At 50.9% G+C, this 19,164-nt stretch overlaps 1 protein-coding gene across 1 annotated transcript in view; it reads right to left on the reverse strand.

Moving 5' to 3' along the window:
* The window catches only part of SLIT1 (slit guidance ligand 1), a 167,430-nt gene extending 149,447 nt beyond the window's left edge, over positions 1-17,983 (reverse strand). The window contains exon 1 of the mRNA XM_038578405.1: positions 17,787-17,983. Within this exon, the coding sequence (XP_038434333.1) occupies positions 17,787-17,983 (197 nt within the window). The remainder of the gene's footprint in view (positions 1-17,786) is intronic.
* Between the last annotated feature and the right edge of the window lie 1,181 nt (positions 17,984-19,164).

A 19,164-nucleotide genomic window follows, 5' to 3' on the forward strand; every position in this document is an offset into this window, starting at 1 on the left:
AAGCCCACAGGCCCCTGCCCAGCCCAGCCCATCAGCCTTGCTCTCTAACCCAGGAGCCAAGTGCCTCCTCTCAGGGAAGAGCACTCTGGAGGCAGCCCAGGAGGCAGAGGCAACTCCCATCAGGCACCAGGGCTGAGGGCTGCTGCTAAAAAGGCATTGTCACCACTTGGGCCCAGGAAATGACCTCCCCTGGGCAGCCCACCCTCACTCGGTCTGCAGAGCAGCCCATCTGGACCGAGTTTCCAACGTGGGCCAACCACTTCCCCTCAAAACCTCAGGAGAGGCTGCGGGAATGAGGCAAGGAGGTCACTTTTCTCCAGGGCCTGATTCCTCCAACAGGTGGTCCTTGAGTGTTGCCATGGAGACTCCCTCCCCAGCGAGCTGCCTGGGGAAAAAAGAAGCTGGGAGAAGCTGCTATGACCTTAAGACCTTTGCAGCCAGAGCAGTCAAATGGGGTAGGCCTCCAGCGCAGTTCCAGGCCTGGTTTCCAGGAAGAACCCTGACCAAGAGCTACCCAGGCTCCCTGAGGTTCTTGCCACCAGAGTCTACATCCACCTCTCCTCACCACTGGACACCCACTATGTGCAGGTTCTGAGCCTAATTCCACACACCCTTCATCTCACTCCATCCTCACCTTCACAGTGAGGTGAGTCGTGTTCTCTCCACTTTGCTAAGGAGAAAACTGAGGCACAGACCTGGTGAAGCAATTGCCCAGGGCAACTTAGCTAACTAGGGGTAGGGCTGGGATCGAACCCAGGCCGATGTGATTCCATGTTCTTTCCCCCAATCATGATGCCTCCTGCCAACTCTGTCAAGCCCACCCCTCACCCTAAATGCTCATGAGAAACAACTTGGAGGCTTTGGGTAGGAAACACTGGGGCTCTGTACAAAGACCATGTGCTCTGCCTAACCGGCAACATCAGGGGGTCCTCATCCGGCTGAGCCATGTGTGTTCCTAGTGGCTAAGAGCTTAGCCTTTGTGCCTAAACTGTCCAGCTTCAAATTCCTGCCCTAGCTGTGTAACCTTGGGCGTGTTGCTTAAATGCTCTATGCCTCAGTTTCCCCATTTGTACAATGAGGATAATGACAGTAACTACTTCTTAGAAGTATGGTGAGATGTAAATAACGTAATATTTCTTTCTTTTAAGATTTATTTATTTATTTATTTTAGAAAGGGGCAGACAGAGGGAAAGGGAGAATCTCAAGCAGAATCCACACTGAGCCTGGAGCCCAACACAGGACTTGATCTCAGGACCCCAAGATCACAACCTGAGCCAAAACCAAGAGTCGTCCACTTAACCAACTGAGCCACCCAGGCGCCTCAATGACAATATTTCTAAAACACGGAGAGCAATTCCTGGCACACACAAGGGCTCTTTGCATCAGTATTATGTGCTGTGATTAATTCACTGCTACTACTGTTGCGGAGGTTTCCCTCAAGGGCTATGGCTCCACCAGGAGGACGGTGCCCCAGGCTCCGCTCAGGCCGGTGCAGGACAGGCAGCCCCCTGAGCCGGGGGTAGCCAGCAGCTACCCGTGCCCTGCAGGCGCCAGGACGCTAAAGCCCAGGGAAGATGGCCTAAGACAGTTCTCTCTCTTCCAAAAGTGAGGGGTGTGCATCCATCCTTCTCCCCCAGAAGGAAATACACTCCAGTGGCAAATGGCCCTGATATCCATCAGCTCCTGTGTGGTCTTACCCTGAAAGAAAAGCCTCAGTGGTAAAAGGTTTTGGAGAAAATCCTCTGAGGCGAAGTTACCAAGATAAAAACAAAAACACACAAGGATTTCTTAAATCCTCTCAGGAAACAAAACTCTGATCCCCAGCACCTGGGTGTTTGGTGATAAACGGAAAGAACCCCTTCGGATTTCTGAACGCTGCAGGAATAAACAGCCTGGGTCCCTCCTGGTGTGTCCTGGGGGTCCCACATGCCTTGCGAGCATTTCTTGCCCTTAGAGCTCCGCCACTTCCAGCACCAGTTCCCTAAGGGACCAGAACCTTCCCACAGTGCCCCAAGCCTGCGTGGCCATGGGGAGGCTGAGGCCCAGGGATGCTCCGAACCCCTCCCTGCTGGATCTCCAAAAAATAAACATGCAGCTCTGGCTGGAGCTGAGACAGGTGTCTGGGCTGGGGAACTGTACACCTCGGCTCTGTCCTTTGAAATCTTAACCTGGCCAAATCCGGGGCAGTGAGAGCCTGCAGTCAGAAGGGAGAACGGAGGGGGTCCTACCCAGCCAGGGCCCCCTGAATGACAGGCTGAACACCCCAACCTGCAGGCCGCCCAGCTGCACACCCATGCCATTGCGCCTGGAGTGCCTGGAGCCCCCACAGAGCCAACTAACTGGGTGCCCCACATCCCCTCTGGCTCCCCTCCAATCTGTTCTCCTAGCCACAGCCAGAGGCATCCTTTCAAGATGCAGATCTGATCGTGTCACTCCCACTTAAGCCCTTCAATGAATCCCCATTGCTCTTGGAATTGATACAAAAAATCTCCTTACCAAGAACTACAAGGCCCACGTGGCCTGCTCCACACGCTGCCCGCCCCCCTGCCCCCCCCCCCCCCAGTTCTGATTCGCTCCCTCCTGGGCAGGGCCTTTGAACTGCCATCCCCTCTGCCTAGAATAGTCCTTCCTCTTTGCCTGATTCCAACTTTTTCCTTCCAGCTGATCAAACTCCCTATAACAGGCCTGCAGAACACCCCCCAGCCCCTCCTCTGCAGCACCAAACAGATTTGGATTTGGGAGCTTCCTTGACTGCTATCTCAGCCCCTACATGAATTTATAAGCTACTTGAGGACATGGATTGTGGTTTCTTTTTTCTTTTCTTTTCTTTTCTTTTTCTTTCTTTCTTTTTCTTTTTTTCTTTTTTTTTTTTAAGATTCTAGTTATTTATTTGACAGAGAGAGAGAGCACAAGCAGGGAGAGTGGCCAGCAGAGGGAGAGGGAGAAGCAGACTCCCCACGGAGCAGGGAGTCCAATGTGGCTCGAGGATCCAGGACCCTGCGATCATGACCTGAGCTGGAAGCAGACCATAACTGACTGAACCACCCAGGTGCGCCCTGTTGGTTTTTTCTCAGTATTGTATCCTTAGGGCCTAACACTGTTAAGTGGCACCTCACAGATGCTGCAGGAAGTAGTTCTTGAATGCATGAACAGATTTGCATTAAAATGGACATATTCCAAACAGGATGTGCTGTGGGGGTTTTACATTTCCCTGCCCCCCAACACAAAGAAAAAAAACTACACTAATTAAGAAATGTTCTTCCTTGGAGCACCTGGGTGGCCCCAGTTGGTTAAGTGTCCAACTCTTGATCTCAGCTCAGGTCTTGATCTCAAGAGTTGTGAGTTCAAGCCCCGTGTTGAGTTCCACGCTGGGAACTATTTAAAAAAGAAAAGAAAAGAAAAAGGAAAAGAAATGTTCTCCCTTATCAAATCATTATGTTGTACACCTGAAACTAATCTACCACTGTATGTCAATTATTTGACTTAAAAATAAATAAATTGGGGGGGCACCTGGCTGGCTTAGTTGGTAGAGCATGCAGGTCTTGATCTCAGGATTGTGAGTTCGAGCCCCATACTGGGTGTAGAGATTACCTAAAAATATTTTTTTAATAATAAATTTTTAAATAAAAAAATAAAAGTTAAAAAAAGAAATGCTCTCCCCAAATGGATATCCACCAAGAAAAGCTCCACACACAGAGGATGCTGCTGTGTTACCAATGACTTCCCACAGAGCCCACAGGTTAAAAGACTGCTTTTTCCTCAGCAGCTCTCAGAGGAAAATACCAGCCTTCAGGACTTGAGCTGCTCTGCTCCTCTGCTTCCTTCAACACACCAGCACTCCTGTCTCAGCCGGAGCCTTTGCCCACGTTGCTCTCTCAGCCCAGAACTGCCCAGAACAGTCCTGCCCACCAACACAAACACCTGACTGATCCCTAATGCCCTTCAGGGCTTCAGTTGAAACACCTGTTCTTTTTTTTTTTTTTTTAGATAGAGAGAGAGAGAGGCAGAGACACAGGCAGAGGGAGAAGCAGGCTCCATGCAGGGAGCCCGAAGTGGGACTCAATCCCAGGTCTCCAGGATCACGCCCCAGGAGGAAGGTGGTGCTACACCGCTGAGCCACCTGGGCTGCCCTGAGACACTTGTTCTAGACCAGCCTCCCGGGTGTGTTCACTCGGCATCTCCGCCAGAGCTGGGATTGGAATCTGGAGCTGTGTGCAACACGCAGTCCTTTGTGAAGGCCAGTCTCTCCTGCCAGGTTCACAGGGGCAGATGCCACATCTGGTTTGCTCCCTGTGTAAGCCCAGCACCCTCAACACAGTAAGTGTTCACTGAACAGAGAGAAAATAGGCTGAAGGAGCGACCCTGCCCACGAGCCCAGCTGCTGCTGGCATATCTCAGCCGAAGTGCAGCACACACTCCCATCAGCTGGCTGAGCCTTGCCCACAATCCTCAGGCACCGGCAGGTCAGGGTCAGGAGCCCCCCAAGCCCCTCACACCCCCCACACCGAGCAGAGCCCACAGGCCTGGAATCAACCCCAGCCCTGGGACTGGCCTCCAGCACACCACTAGTCAAGAAGCCCCAGGGATGAGTACCAGGGGCTACAGTCCCACTCTGCCCTGGGCTCCTGAGGACCTGTCTTGTCACCTTGGCTTGAATACCAGCAATATGTGTACTATCACAACCAAGCTAATCTAAGCCTTAGGATAGCACCTGGCTCAAAGGTTTATTATCAGTTCTGACTCCTGTTATGAAGAGACTGAGGCATAAAGCATTTAAGTAACTCGTTCAAGATCAGCTAGCTGGTAAGGAGGTTGAGGAGTCAAGCCCAAGCATGTCTCACTCCAGGGCCCAGATCCTTCTTTTTTTTTTTTCCTTTTAATTCCAATAAAATATAGATAACAAAATTTACCACTTTAACTAGTTTAGGTGTGCAGTTCAGTAGTGTTAAGCATATTCACATTGTCGTGCAACAGATTTCCAGAGATTTTTCTTCCTGAAAAACCAAAACTCTGTTCCCATTAAACAATAACTCTTCATTTCTCCCTCCCTTTGACCCTGGCAACCACCATTCTGCTTCTCTGTCTCTACAAATTTGACTATTTTTTTAAAAGATTTTATTTATTTGAGAGAGAGATACAGAGAGCGTGAGAGAGAGAGAACACAACCAGGGTAGAAGGGCAGAGGGAGAGGGAGAAGGAGAAGCAGGCTCCCCATTGAGCAGGGTCCTGAGATCATTACCTGAGCAAAAGGCAGACACTTAACCGACAGGGTCACCCAGGTGCCCTGTGAATTTGACTATTTTAGATACTTCATATAAGTGGAATCACACAGTACTTGTCTTTCTATGACTGGCTTATTTCACTCAGCATTAATGTCCTCTTTGCAGCATATGATGGGATCTCCTTCCTTTTTTAGGGCTGAAGAATATTCCACTATCTGTGTGTCTATATCATATTATGTTTATCCATTCATCTGTAGATGGACACGTGGGCTGCTTCCACCCTCTGAGGGCTTTTATGAATAATGCTGCGATGAACATGGGTGTACAAATATCCCTGAGACCCTGTTTTAAATCTTTTGGGTGTATATCCAGAAGTGGACTTGCTGGATCATATGGTAATTCTATTTAGTTTGGGGGAGATCATCAGAATATTTTCCAGAGGGGCTGCATATTTTACATTCCCCGAAATAGTACACTGGGGTTCCAATGTCCCCACATCCTCACCACCAATTGTTATTTCCTGTTTTTTGATAGCAGCCATCCTGATTGGTATGAGGTGGCCAGGGACCAGGTGTTAACCCCAGTTCTGTGGTGTGTACTATTCTGAGGTTCAAACTGCACCCCAGTCTCTTTATTACCAAGGCCTGCCCTTTTGCCAATCCCCTTTCCAGGTCTGGGGCCCACCCCTAAAGCACAGCCTGCAGCCAGTACCCCACTGTCAGCCACCAGCCTCTGTGTCCATTGCCTGCCAGCCCTCTCTCCACTCTCCGCCTACCCCAGGCCCCTAACTCCCTGACACTGACCTCCACCTGTAACACCACTGCCCCCGACTCTGCTCACCAGCCCTACCCTGAAGCTGGACACCCCTCCCTATGCCAGCCTGTACTTGGGTCCACCCTGTAAACATGTATAGGTTGGGCTCAGTCATGGCCAATTTGCCTTTATGCTCCTGTGCTAAGCCCTATAGGGGTTTTATAGGTGCTGAATGAATGTTTGATAAATGAATGAATGAAAGAAGCCAGGCCTTATGCAGATACGTGGTGCAGTAGTCAGATTTAAAAACTAAACATGTACACGTCTCAGAGCCTCAAGGCTCGGGGACCCTAGGCACCCCACTCACCAGCCTGTGCCCCTGAGCAGATGATGTGCCTCCCCAACCTCTCCTCAGCAGCAGAGTGCTGATATACCTTCCTCCCGGGACTGTTGTGAGCAGGGAAAGGGCAGTGGAGGGTAAAGCATCACTCTGGGCCTGGCCCGGGTGTGGGGCTCTCTGCGGTGATTGCTGACACCACCACAATCCCTCACTGCCACGCTCCTCCTCTGACCCATATCCTCCACCCCCAATTGTCTGGCTCCTCCTTTCCAAATCGCCCCCCTCCCCTGCACGCTCTGGCCCACCTGCCCCTACACTGCCAGCTACTGGCTCTGAAGCCCGCTCCCCCTCAGAGCTCCTGGTGTTCTGTCCTCCCACAGATTTCCTCACCACCCACTCGCTCCCCAACCATCTGCCTTCGCCTCCCACTTCTCCCAGGAAACCGGCTGCCCAGCTTGGCTGGTGACCCCCACCACAGGTCCAGAAGCCGTCCTCAGCCCTCGTCCTCAGACAGCCTGGCTGCTCTCCCAGGCTAAGCCTCCCCACCTCCAAACTCCTCTGGCCTGGGCAGCAACTACCGAGCCAGGTCCAGACCCACAAACGGCCAGGAGCTCCTCCAGTCTCTCCGCCTTCTTCTTGTTGCCTGCCCTCTTTTTTTTTTTTTTTTTTTTTCTTAATTGAGGTATACAACTGACATACAACATTATATTAGTTTCAGGAATATAACATTTTGATCAGATATCTGTATATATTGCAAAATAATCAGCGCAGTAAGTCTACTTAACATCTGTCACTTCACATAGTTACAATATTTTTTTTTCTTGCGATGAGGACTTTTAAGATCTACTCTCTTAAAAAAAAAAAAAAAGATCTACTCTCTTAACTTTTTTTTTTTTAAGATTTTATTTATTTTTTCATGAGAGACACACATACACAGAGAGAGGCAGAGACACAGGCAGAGGGAGAAGCAGGCCCCATGCAGGGAGCCTGACATGGGACTTGATCCCACGTCTCCAGGATCACGCCCTGGGCTGAAGGCAGTGCTAAACTGCTAAGCCACCTGGGCTGCCCTTAACAACTTTTAAATATACAATACAGTATTATTAACTGCAGTCTCCATGCTATACATTACCTCGCAGGACTTTACTGACTTTATAACTGGAAGTCAGTACCTTTTGCCCACCTTCAGCCACTTCACCTCCTACCACTTTAATGTGGGCAAAAACTAAAGGTAATTTCATGCATCAACCAAGGATGTACTTTCCTCACCAGGAAACCCCCAGAAATAAGCAGTGTTTCTCAGATTGTGCTCTGGGCACCTCCTGCCTCTGAATCACCTGAACTGCCTTCGCCCAAAACCTGCTGAATCAACATCTCTGGGATGGGTCTCAGAATCTGCATTTCATACCAGCTTCCCAGGAAATTCTTTTATTTTTTTTTAAGATTTTATCTTTGTAAGTAATTTCTACACCCAACATGGGGCCCAAATTCACAACCTGGAGATCAAGAGTTGCATGCTCTCCCAACTGAGCCAGTTGGGTGCCCCCCCAGTAAATTCTTATTCCCATTGAAGTTCCTGTTCCAATTCCTCCCCAGGAGGCCCTGCCAAACTGTCTCTTTAGTCCACATACTCTACAGAGCAACCAACCCCTACATCTTTTTCATGTAGCTGATTATTGGCAATTCAAACAAAAGACGTACATGCCAGCTTTGTGGCTTCCCCTCCAGGATCAGCCACCTTGCCTACATTTACTCCATTCACAAGATCATTCTCCCAGGCTGGAGCCTTGAGGCCCCACGACCCTCCTATTTTCTCTCTCTGCATTTCTACCTTGGTCCAGATCTGCTTCCTCCTGCGGCTCGGCCTCTGTGGCTTAACTCCATGAGGGCTGTGGCCATAGCCTACTGCTGCTGTAACAAATTACTACCCGCTTTGGGGTTTAAACCAACACGAATGTATTATCCTACAGCTCTAGAGGCCACTTTTGGCTTATGGTCCCTCCGGTCACCACTCCCACCTCTTGCTTCCATTTCTCCAGGGTTAATCCTCCTGCCTCTCTCTTATAGGGCCCCTGGGATGACGGGCCTACCTTAATCATGCAAGGTCATCTCTCATCTCAAGATCCTTGACTGCATCTGCAAAGCCCCTTGTGTCATGTGAGGTAACATATCCATGGGTTCCAGGGATTGGAACACAGACATCTCTGGGGACCATGATTCAACCCACAATAACTTTATTTTCTAAAGCAAAGATCAGAAATATAAAATGTCTTAGCAAGTGTTTAAAAAAAAAACTCATTGAACACACATTTTTTGAGCACCTACCACGTACCAGGCAATAGGAATACAAAGGTACATGAGACACCGCCTCTGCCCTCAGGAAAATCAAAACCCCAGGTACCCATCAAACAAACCAGCTTCTTAAAAAGCAATAAAGTGCTCTCCCCTACAGAAGAATTCCAATTAATAAATGTAGAAGGAATGAGGGAAATAGAAAATCAAAATTGGATAATAACGGTTGCAGGCAAGATCCGTTAATGGGTGCTAAAATTAGAGGGTGAGAATATGAGGACAAAAAAGGCCATGGCAGTCTCAACATATCTCCCCCAGATATTTAGTAACTGCAGATGCGAACTCAGGGAAGAAAACTGGCTGCACCCCATCTTCACCAAGAGACTAAAGTTAACACCACCAGCAATGAGATGTATCAGTGTCATCCCAATAGGATGCCCTGAGAAGGGCACACCATCCTTACGTCCTTCCCGTCCAAAATCCATAATCTCAATCCAGTCCGGAAGAAACACCAAACAAAGTCAAACTGAAGAGCATTCTACAAAATAATTTACCAGTACTTGTCAAAAGTGGTCATGTCATGAAAAGCAAGAAAAGATTAAGAAATTCTCACAGACTAAAAGGAGAATAAGGGGAAATGACAACTAAACACCACGTGGAATCCTGGACTGGATCCTGGAACAGAAAGAGGACATTTAGTGGAGAAGCTGGTAAAATGCACATAAAGTCTGTAGCTTAGTTAATAGTCTTGTACTAATATTAATTCCTTAGTTTTAATCATTGTGCTCTAGATAAGAAAGATGTGAACACTAGGGGAAGCTGGGTGAAGGGTACATGGCAACTCTCTTTGCACTATTTTTGGAACTTCTCTGCAAGTCTAAAATTATTTTTAAATACAAGTCTTCAATTTTTTTTAAAGAATAAAAATACAGCAATGGCAGCTAAACCACTGTCATAGACAAGCCAGAAATCATAGTCACCGTCACCATAACCAACTGGTCTCCCCACTGCCAGCTGGTCTCCTGCTCCGTTTATTCTCCACACCAAAGCCAGACAACAGAATGTCTTAAAACACTATTTTGCACTTGTCCCCCTCCATTCAAAACCCCTGGGGGTAAGTGCTCAAAGGATCTTTTCAAAAGGACACAGAAGCAGCTTGAAGGGGCTTCCACCAGCCAAACATCAAAATAAAAATAACTCAAAGAATAAAATAATAATTCATGAGTCCATAATGTTATAAACAGAAAAACAGATGGAGGAGAAGGAAAAGTTCCTTCTTACAGTAGAATGCCAACTAATAAACAGAGAAGAAATGAGAAAATTAGAAATGTCTCAGCAATGGGTGTTAACGCTAGTGAGAGTTTGATGAAGAACAGGATATTTACATCACCTCAAAGTACCTCCCCACAAATGACTTATTAACAATAAAAGGGGAAATAGTCACTTTTTGGCAGAGAAGCCTGGCAGACACCCACATACCAAGTGATCAAAATGAAAATCACAGTGTTGGACGAATTGACATCATGTATCTTGTGACATGACCCGTTGAGAAGGGCAGGACATCACTAACTTAGCACGCCTGCCAAAAGGACATAACCTCAGTGTAATGATAGGACAAAGCAGACAAAGCCAAACTGAGGGACCTTCTATGAAATAAATGGCCTGTATTCTTCAAAAGCATAAAGGTCAAGAAAAACAAAGAAAGGCCAAGTAATCAGTCCAAATTAAAGGAGACTAAAGAGCTGTGACAAGTAAATGTCACGTGTGATCCCACACACACCTTCTGATCATCCCAGAAGGCACTGTTGAGACAACTGATGTAATGCAAACATCAACAATGAAGTAGATAACGGTACTGTATCAGTGTTAAATTTTGGGATGTTGATAGCAGAGGGAGACCATCTCAGCAGACTCCCCACTGAGCACAGAGCCTGATGCAGGGTTCCATCCACGATCCATGAGATCATGACCTGAGCTGAAACCAAAAGTCAGATGCTTAACCAACTGAGCCACCCAGGCACTCCTAATCTTTTGTTTTCATGTTTTTTTTAAGTAAACTCTATGCCCAACACCCAATATGGGGCTTGAACTCACAAGCTCGAGATCAAGAGTCACATGCTCTACTGACCAAGTGAGCCAGGTGCCCCCCAACCTAATCTTAAATAGTTCTGAAAAAATTGTGCATGTGCATAATACATGATAAAGCAAATGGGGAAAAATATGAACAATTGAATCTGGACAACAGATATATAGGAGTTCCTAATACTTTTGTTGCAACTTTTCTACAAATTTGAAATTTTAACAAAATAAAAAGTTACAACAAGCACAAAGGATTCTTTGGAGTAATAAAAAAAATTCTAAAACTGGATTGTGAGGGGATCCCTGGGTGGCTCAGAGGTTTAGCACCTGCCTTCGGCCCAGGGTGTGATCCTGGAGTCCCGGGATCGAGAACCACATCAGGTCCCTGCATAGAGCCTGCTTCTCCCTCTGCCTGTGTCTCTGCCTCCCTCTGTCTTTCTCTCTCTCTCTCTCTCTCTGTCTTTCATGAATAAATAAATAAAATCTTTAAAAAAATAAAACTAGATTGTGGTGATGTTTGCACAACTCTGGAGATTTTTTAAAATCCCTGAATTTTAAGAAAGCATTTTTATAAAAATTGTATATACACACATACTCCTTCTGGTGGCTCCCTATTTCCCAGCCCCATGACCTGATTGCTCACCCATTACTTTAATCTCCTCTCTCAGAACTCACCAATACTAATGTGCACCCCACGGGCTGGATCCGCTCCTTACTCTCCTCCTCAAATGTATGGCACACACCTTCTGATGTCCCAGATTCCCCCACCCTCGCTTTAGCTCTGTCTGTCCCTGGGTCTTGCCCAGCCTCAAGCCCTATCAGCGCAGGGGTTCAGCCCTTCCTTCCCACCCTCACGCCCATCTCCTCATCTCTAACAATGATAGAGTACTTTCTACATGCCAACATTATTCTAACCACTCTACACGGAGGTTTGTTTGTTTTTTTTTAAGATTTATTTATTTATTCACAAGAGACACAGCAGCAGAGACATAGGCAGAGGGAAAAGCAGTCTCCCTGCAGGGAGCCTGATGCAAGACTCGATCCCAGGACCCCGGGATCACAACCTGAGCTAAAGGCAGATACTCAACCACTGAGCCACCCACATGCCCCTGCATAGAGTAATTTTGTTCGAACTCACAGCCCTGCAAGCTAAGTGCTATCATTGGCTCCACTTTACCAATGAAGACACTGAGTCACTAGTGAGCCAGCTGGGATCTCTCAGGTGGTAGTCGCTGGAGCCAGGATTCAAAGTAGGCCATTCTCACACCAAAGCCTGTGCTGGTGCCACTGTGCTCTGCGTCCCTACAGACATCTTTACACATTTGTTCTTCTGCAGACAGACCTTTCTCGCCCACCAGCCTGCAAGCTCCCTGGGGAGCGGGTCCACACTCTGGACCTCTCTCAACGCTATGCACACGGCAGGTGCCCAACAGCTGTTTGTCCGCCACAGGCTGGGTTCCAGAAAGAAGAGGAGGGGGGTCGTAAACTCCATCAAAAAGAAGAGCCAGTTCTCCACCCCCAAGCACAGCCCAGCTCCCTGGCTACTGCCCAAGGCCCGGCCGTCATCTGCTCTGGGTAATAAGTATTTGTATGGCGATAATTACAGCATTTGGGGAGAAAATCCCATTAAGCAAGAGCCCTGCCGAGCTGCTAATGCCGGCACAGAACTGGAGGCAGCAAGTCCGCCAAGCTCCCGTCTGCTTCCAATAATGCAGGAGCTGCCTGTCCCCGCCGCCCTTCACCCAGCCCCAAAGGGCTCGGCCACCCCTGCTGGCAGCCTCTGGCAGCCAGGGCCACCAAGCACCAGCCCCTTGCCTCAAAGACCACACCTCGGAGGCAGGGGCGGGGTTCGCAGGGGATCTGGAGCACCAGTGGCTGCAGAGTGAGGGAAGAGGGAGCAGGGCCATGCTGGGATCCAGCCCTGAGTGGCACCCCAGTTCCTTTCCTGTCCCTGCAATCCTGTCACCTTAAAAACAATAATAATACTACCATTTACGGGGCACTTGCTGTGTGCCAGGCCCATCGCAAAGCGCTGCTTCCAGCACTGCTGTGGTTAATCCTCACAATGAGCCTGGCAAGCAGGTCCTGTCATTGTCTCCACGTTAAAGGCAAGGAAACCTGAGTGCTGAGAAGTCACACTTTCCTCCAGAGCACTTACCCCAGTTTGCAAATATGTGTTTATTCTCACATTGTGCCATTCATCATTTCCTCCCTTGCTGGACTAAAATTCAGAGAGAGGCGGTTTGGGTTTCTGTGCGGCACTATTCACTTGGTGCCATGCAGACATTCGATAGACAGCTATCTGTTGAATGAATTAATTAAGCTCCATAACTTGTCCAAGGTCCCCCCAGCTGCTGAGTGGCAGAGTGGGCCTAACGACGCACACAGTCTGGCTCCAGAGTCATGCCATCACACCATCTACCCTGCAGAGAATCCCTGCATGCTACCACCCTGCTCCTTTTTCCAAACTGCAGGAGCCAGAGACAAAGATGCCCAGGGACAAGGAAGGAGCACTCTGCGTAGCCAGACTCCAGGACAGCGGCTTGCAGCACGGCCAATTCACATACTTACCTCCCAAACTCTCTCCTACCCCACCAAATCCTCAAACCTTTGCTTGAGCTTCTCAAGTAATAAAAATAATAATAACATCATCTAGTTAAACCACAAAGCATAGGGATCCCTGGGTGGCTCAGCGGTTTAGCGCTTGCCTTCGGCCCAGGGTGTGATCCTGGAGTCCCAGGATCGAGTCCCACATCAGGCTCCCTGCATGGAGCCTGCTTCTCCCTCTGCCTCTGTCTCTGCCTGTCTGTGTGTGTGTGTGTCTCTTATGAATAAATAAACAAAATTTTTAAAATAAATAAATAAATCACAAAGCATTTTCACATACCAGCCCTGTGCCAAGCATGCCACCAGGCCCTCTACAATGCCTTTGCTCACTTTACCCTCATCATCAACCCACAACACAGTCATCATTCCCTTTTATAGATGGGGAAACAGAGTCTCATAGCAGATGGAGTAACAGCACCAGGGGCCCGCCACCAGTCATGCAGAACCCAGCAATGAGCCCAGAGCACCTGCTACTGGAGACACAAGCCCCACCTAGATGCAGCCACCCCTGCACAGCACAGGTCTCCACCACAGGACACCACAGTGTAGACATGGCTTCCGTCCAGCCCCCTGATCCCTCTCCATGACCACCACCCAATCATTATTTGGCATTCCAAACAGGCTCCCAAACAATCAGTCCGGGGAAGTCTTCCTTGGGCATGACCACCAAGCCCCATCTAATGGGGCTTCCAGTTTTAGGGGACCGAGCCAGGAAAAGGCAAGGACCCTCCATGCCTCTGCAGCAGGCAGGGAGCTAGGGCAGTGGACGAATTGGCCAGGATGCAAGAGAGTGGGCCCCAGAAATTGACAAACAGCAGACAATACTGGGCTGGGGGTGCAAATGGAAGGCAGTAGATCTTCCCCAGGGCCCGTCCTGGCCTGACCATCCTCAGGCCTCTCTCCTCTCTGCACCCTGTACCTACAAGGGGAATCTGTAGGAAGCCTAGAATACAAGTGCCTGGGGTGGAAGGGAGATGGGGTGTCTCCCCCCGCCCAAACTACACTCTCTTACCACACACTCCTGGATGCTCTAGTCTGAAAGGCTTTTTTAATTTAAAAAAAAAAATTTTTTTTCAACTGAAAGTCAAAGTCCTTGAGTGGAAGAAAAGACAATTAATAGTCGCCATGGCTAGGTCCCTCTGAGCCTGAATTCTACAAAGAGATGAAGCGATCAGGCCTCCTCCACCACACCCCTAACCCTCACTCTGTATTTTAATTGTTCCATCACAGTGAATTATTCAGCATCCCTTCGTCTTCCAGCCCACCAGCCCCACAGCCCCTCTGGCTGAGCCAATTTCCTCAACAACTCTGGGGCCTGCACAGTCTCTTCCCAGAAGTCTCCGCAGCACACCAATTTCTTCCCACTTGGGGTGATAGGCCTGGACCCAGAGTTATGGGATACAGGACCATAAAGTTGTGGGGCCTCGCAGGCCGTCATAGACACTTCCCAGAAGACAAAAGGCGAATGCACAGCTGCAGTCTCTCCAAATTTCACAGCCTCAGACCTGCTGTTTCGGCCCCCAGGACTGCAAGACACCCATATCGATTAGAAAGAGCATTTGCTACAGTTATTTTAAGTCTGCCTGGGCTCTCACCCTCTCTTTGGGTGTTCCTTTCTTCCTCAAATGGCTATTTCAAGGCCTGCCTGCTGCAAAGGCAGGCTCCCTCTGCTTTCTATATCCTTTCCCCATCCAAGAAGTTTTGCACATAGCAAAGACCAGACACCCCTGGCTCTTCTACAATAATGCACCATGGATTCCATCTCTGAAGTCTCCAAAGGGAAAATCCAGAGAAGGCTTCCTGACTCTTCCCAACCTTCCCAGCCTCAAGTCCCATCACTTTCCAACTAGACACAGCATGCTGCAGCCCAGGGCCAAAGCTAGTCTGTTCACCCATCAGGCTGGCATAGGCACACCTGCAGGCCTTTTGCTCATGCATCCCCTCGGCTTGGGCTGCCTACCTTCTCTGTTTAGCAGGCTCCCGCCAACCACTATTGGGTCCCACCAAGTGCTGATAAAATGGCCCATCCTCTGAGAAGCACCTTCCCCTCAAGAAAAGTGCTTCCCACCCCAATGCTCCCCATCACACTGCCAGCCTGACCCTCTCCCAAAAGCTTTCAGTTAGGTGTCCCCTGCCCAGGCCTCTTGAAGGCACCCCTTGAAGGCAGGGACATGTTCACTCCCTGCTGGAGCCTCAGAGCTGAGGGCAGTTCCTGGTTCTGTGAACATTTGCTGAATTAAATAATAAGACTCTTCTCCTGATTCTATCATAATAATGCCTCTCACTCAGTGAGCATCATCATGAACCAAGCACTTTCCACATATTATCTTCAGTCCTCACCAGAGGACTGAACCAGAGACTTTAGTATCAGCAGCCCCATTTTCTGGATAGAAAGTAACTAAGCTCAGAGAAGTTAAGTCACTTGCCCAAGGTCACACAGCAACCTAGCAGTTGGAGCCCCGACTCTTTCTTTTGTTTTTGTTTTTGTTTTTTAAGATTTTATTTATTTATTCATAGAGACAGAGAGAGAGAGGCAGAGGAGAAGCAGGCATCATACAGAGAGAGCCTGACGTGGGACTCGATCCAGGGTCTCCAGGATCACACCCCGGGCCACAGGCGGCGCTAAACCGCTGCACCACCAGGGCTGCCCCGACTCTTTCTTTTGCACTAGGAAACTTCACTTCCATTCCACTTTGATTATAAGAGAGCTCAAGAGTTCCTGAACATCAAAACAGATACTGTCCTCAAAACTAAGGATGGAGAGAAAGAGCAAGGAATGAGATAATTTCAAGATTCAGATCCAGAAGCAAAGGCAAGGTGCTACTGTGTGTCAGACCTAGGCTGCTACCAGGGTAACAACTGCAGGAGAAATGCGCTGTGGATGAGGCAAAGCAACAGAGAACAGGTCCAAAGTGAACAGGTGTGGAGGGTGACCCTGCAACCTCAAGGCTCCTCTGGGTAGATTTCTGCCCCTCAGTCCCTCTCCACAGCCACAGAGCATAATGCAACGGCTGCCCCGTGGCCACACAGGATAATGCACAGGAAACTTGATTTGGTCCGACCTCTCTCCACACAGCATCTCTCCCCAGCCCCACAACACACACTGGCCTCACACTCTCTCTCCCTCTCTCTCTCTTTCTCTCTCTCTCTCTCTCCCTCTCTCTCTCTCTCACACACACACACACACACACACACACACACACCAATTCCCATCTAGATTGCATCTAGATTGCAAATTCTCTGAAACCTCCACGGGCATTTTTCAGACTCAGCCAAGAAGAGTCTGGGGCAAATGTGTGCTCACTAATTGCTGACCTTGGTAGAGAGTTTGATCCAGGAGACAGCACTCCCCAGGGTCAAATTTCTGCTCTGGCCAGCTAGAAGCTATGAAAATGTACTCAAGTTATCGAAATATGTATGCCTTTCCTGAGAGCCACTGCCATCGCCCAGGAGTGTGGGCAGGAGTATGCAGGTTTCAAAGGAGCCAGCAGCCTTCTCCAAAGTCTGGTTCAAAAATCTCTTGAGGCAGTCACCTCTGCAGGCAGCACAAAGGCTCTGCATGTGACCAAAAATCCACACGCATGGCCCACGTACAGGGACTCTTACAACCTCCCATTACTGAGGTGACACTACAGATACTAGGAATTCACACATCACACATTCTGCAGGAGAATCTCGGAAAGCAAATTATATAGGTCCATAAACACACACGCACACACACCCTACAAAGCTCTCTGGGTCTAGAAAGGGCTGAGTTTCCTCAAGAATTTAGAAGTAAGAGACAGGGGAAGAGAAATGGTTTTTTTTTTTAATGACTTTTCATGGTCAGTGTCTCCACTGCAGGCTCCTGACCTCCCGGCGTGATTCACAGGGCTCCCAGACCAACTCACACCTACCCCCTTTCCGGGTGTCGATGTCACAAACCCCAGACCCCAAACCCAAACCCCTCAGGTCCCATTGTCTGTCTGGGTTGGGGCTGGCTGGGTGTGAGGTGGGGGGCCAGTGCCTGACACCTGCAAGAGAAGAATTCTTAAGGCTCTGGGGCAAACAATGGCGAGGACGGGGAGGACTGGAAACTTCAACTCCATCCCATGCTGCTGCCCATCCCCTGCCTCTAGCCCTCAGCGCCCCGGCCGCGCTGGAAGCTCGGAACACAGCCCAAGCCCCACGTGCCCGAAAGGAGATGCGGCGCCCGGCAGCGTGAGGAGCTGCCCCCCGGGGCCAGGAAGGCTCCCTGGCACCAATCCCCGGGCATCCCGGGGGAGTAAGGTGCTGGCGCGGGGGGAGGGCCTGCCCGGGCCGCGCACGGGGTGCAGGTGTGAGGGTGCGGCGGACAGCCCCGCCGGGGCCCTTTGAACCCCGGGGAAGGGAGAGAGCGAAGCGCCGGCTCGGTGGGGAAGGACCCCGCGGGCACCGGCCGGGCCTGCCCGCCCCAGCCCCCCGGCGTCGGTGGGCGCCACGGCGCGGCTGCTGCGGGCTGGGGCCGTACTCACAGGCGCTCGGTGCTCCGCGGGATGTTCTTCGGGATGGCCTGCAGCCCCGCGCCGTGGCAGTCCACCGTGGCGCCCGTGCAGGTGCAGAGCGCGGGGCACGCCGTGGCACCCAGGCGCCACGCGGCCGCCCACAGCAGCAGCCAGAGCTCGGGCCGGACGCGCCGCGCCGGGGGCCCCCTCCGGGGCGCCAGCGCCATGGTGCCCTCGCCGCGTCCGCTCGTGCGCCGGCCCGCGGCAGCCGCTGACCATCCCCGCCCGGGGGCCTCCAGGTGCAGCCCGGGCAGCGCCGCCCTTAGGGGCTGGGAGGCGCCCTGCTCCCCCGAGCGACGGCGCCCGTGCGCGGACCGAGCGAGGGCGCCTTGGCGGAGGGCGCTGGCTCCTCCTCGGCTCCTCGCCGGCGGCGTCTCCCGCTCTCCCTCCCTCCAGCTCCCAACTGACTGCTGCGAGGAGGAAAATGGGCAGGCCCCGCGCGCGCACGCACCCCGCGCACACACGCGCAACCACACACTCACACCCGCACGCTCGCTCTCACCCAGCAGTCATCCATCAATCGAAAAGCACACATCCAGGGCCAGACTCCTCCCCGCCCTCCCCCGCCTCCCGACCACCGCTCGGCGGCCGCGGCGAGCAGCGTAGTTTCAAAGGTGGAACCTTCGAGGCGCCGCGAGCCGTCAAGGGGCTGCGGGGGGGGCGGGGTGTGAGAGGAAGGCCCCTGCCCGACCTGCTCAGTCTTGGCCCTGGCCAGCTGCACACCCGCACACACCCGCGCACACACACACACACCCCGCGAGTATGTGCACACTTAGACGCACGCGCTCAGAACGCGCAGCCTGGGCGGCTGGGCCAGAGTGCGGAGGGAGAGCTTATCCGGCCGCCTGCACCCCCCTCCCGGGGCCCATAGATACGCTTTCCCCGACGGCGGAAATGCTTGCCAGGCCGGCCAGGCTTTGGGAGGCTTCGTCAATACTTGGTGAAAGCAAACCCCTTGCCCCGGTCTCTAAGCCACCTACCTTACTTAGCCTGGGACTTGGAGGGACGGAGCCCGGCGGTGGGGGGAGGGAATGCACAAAAGCCCTAAGCCAAGTACTGTCTTCTCGCCCCCCTCCACCAAGATGACAGCAGCCCCACTTGTCTGATGAGAAGACCGAAGCTAGCTGCACCCAGATGAAAATGACTCTGATTTGGACGTTGGCACCCCGGGGAGATGTTATTTCTGCGCATTGGGCTACCCTGGCTTCCCGGGTGGGAGGGTGGGGGTTGCAAAGTATCAAGGGGGGGGGTGTTTGGAAATCCAGCAAATATCTTCTTCCACTCACAGCAGCATTCTTCCGTTTCTGGCAGATGAAAATGAGTATTCAGTCCTGCCATCAGAGGACTG

Source organism: Canis lupus, chromosome 28 (genome assembly GCF_011100685.1).
Source record: "Canis lupus familiaris isolate Mischka breed German Shepherd chromosome 28, alternate assembly UU_Cfam_GSD_1.0, whole genome shotgun sequence".
NCBI classification, from domain to species: Eukaryota; Metazoa; Chordata; class Mammalia; order Carnivora; family Canidae; genus Canis; species Canis lupus.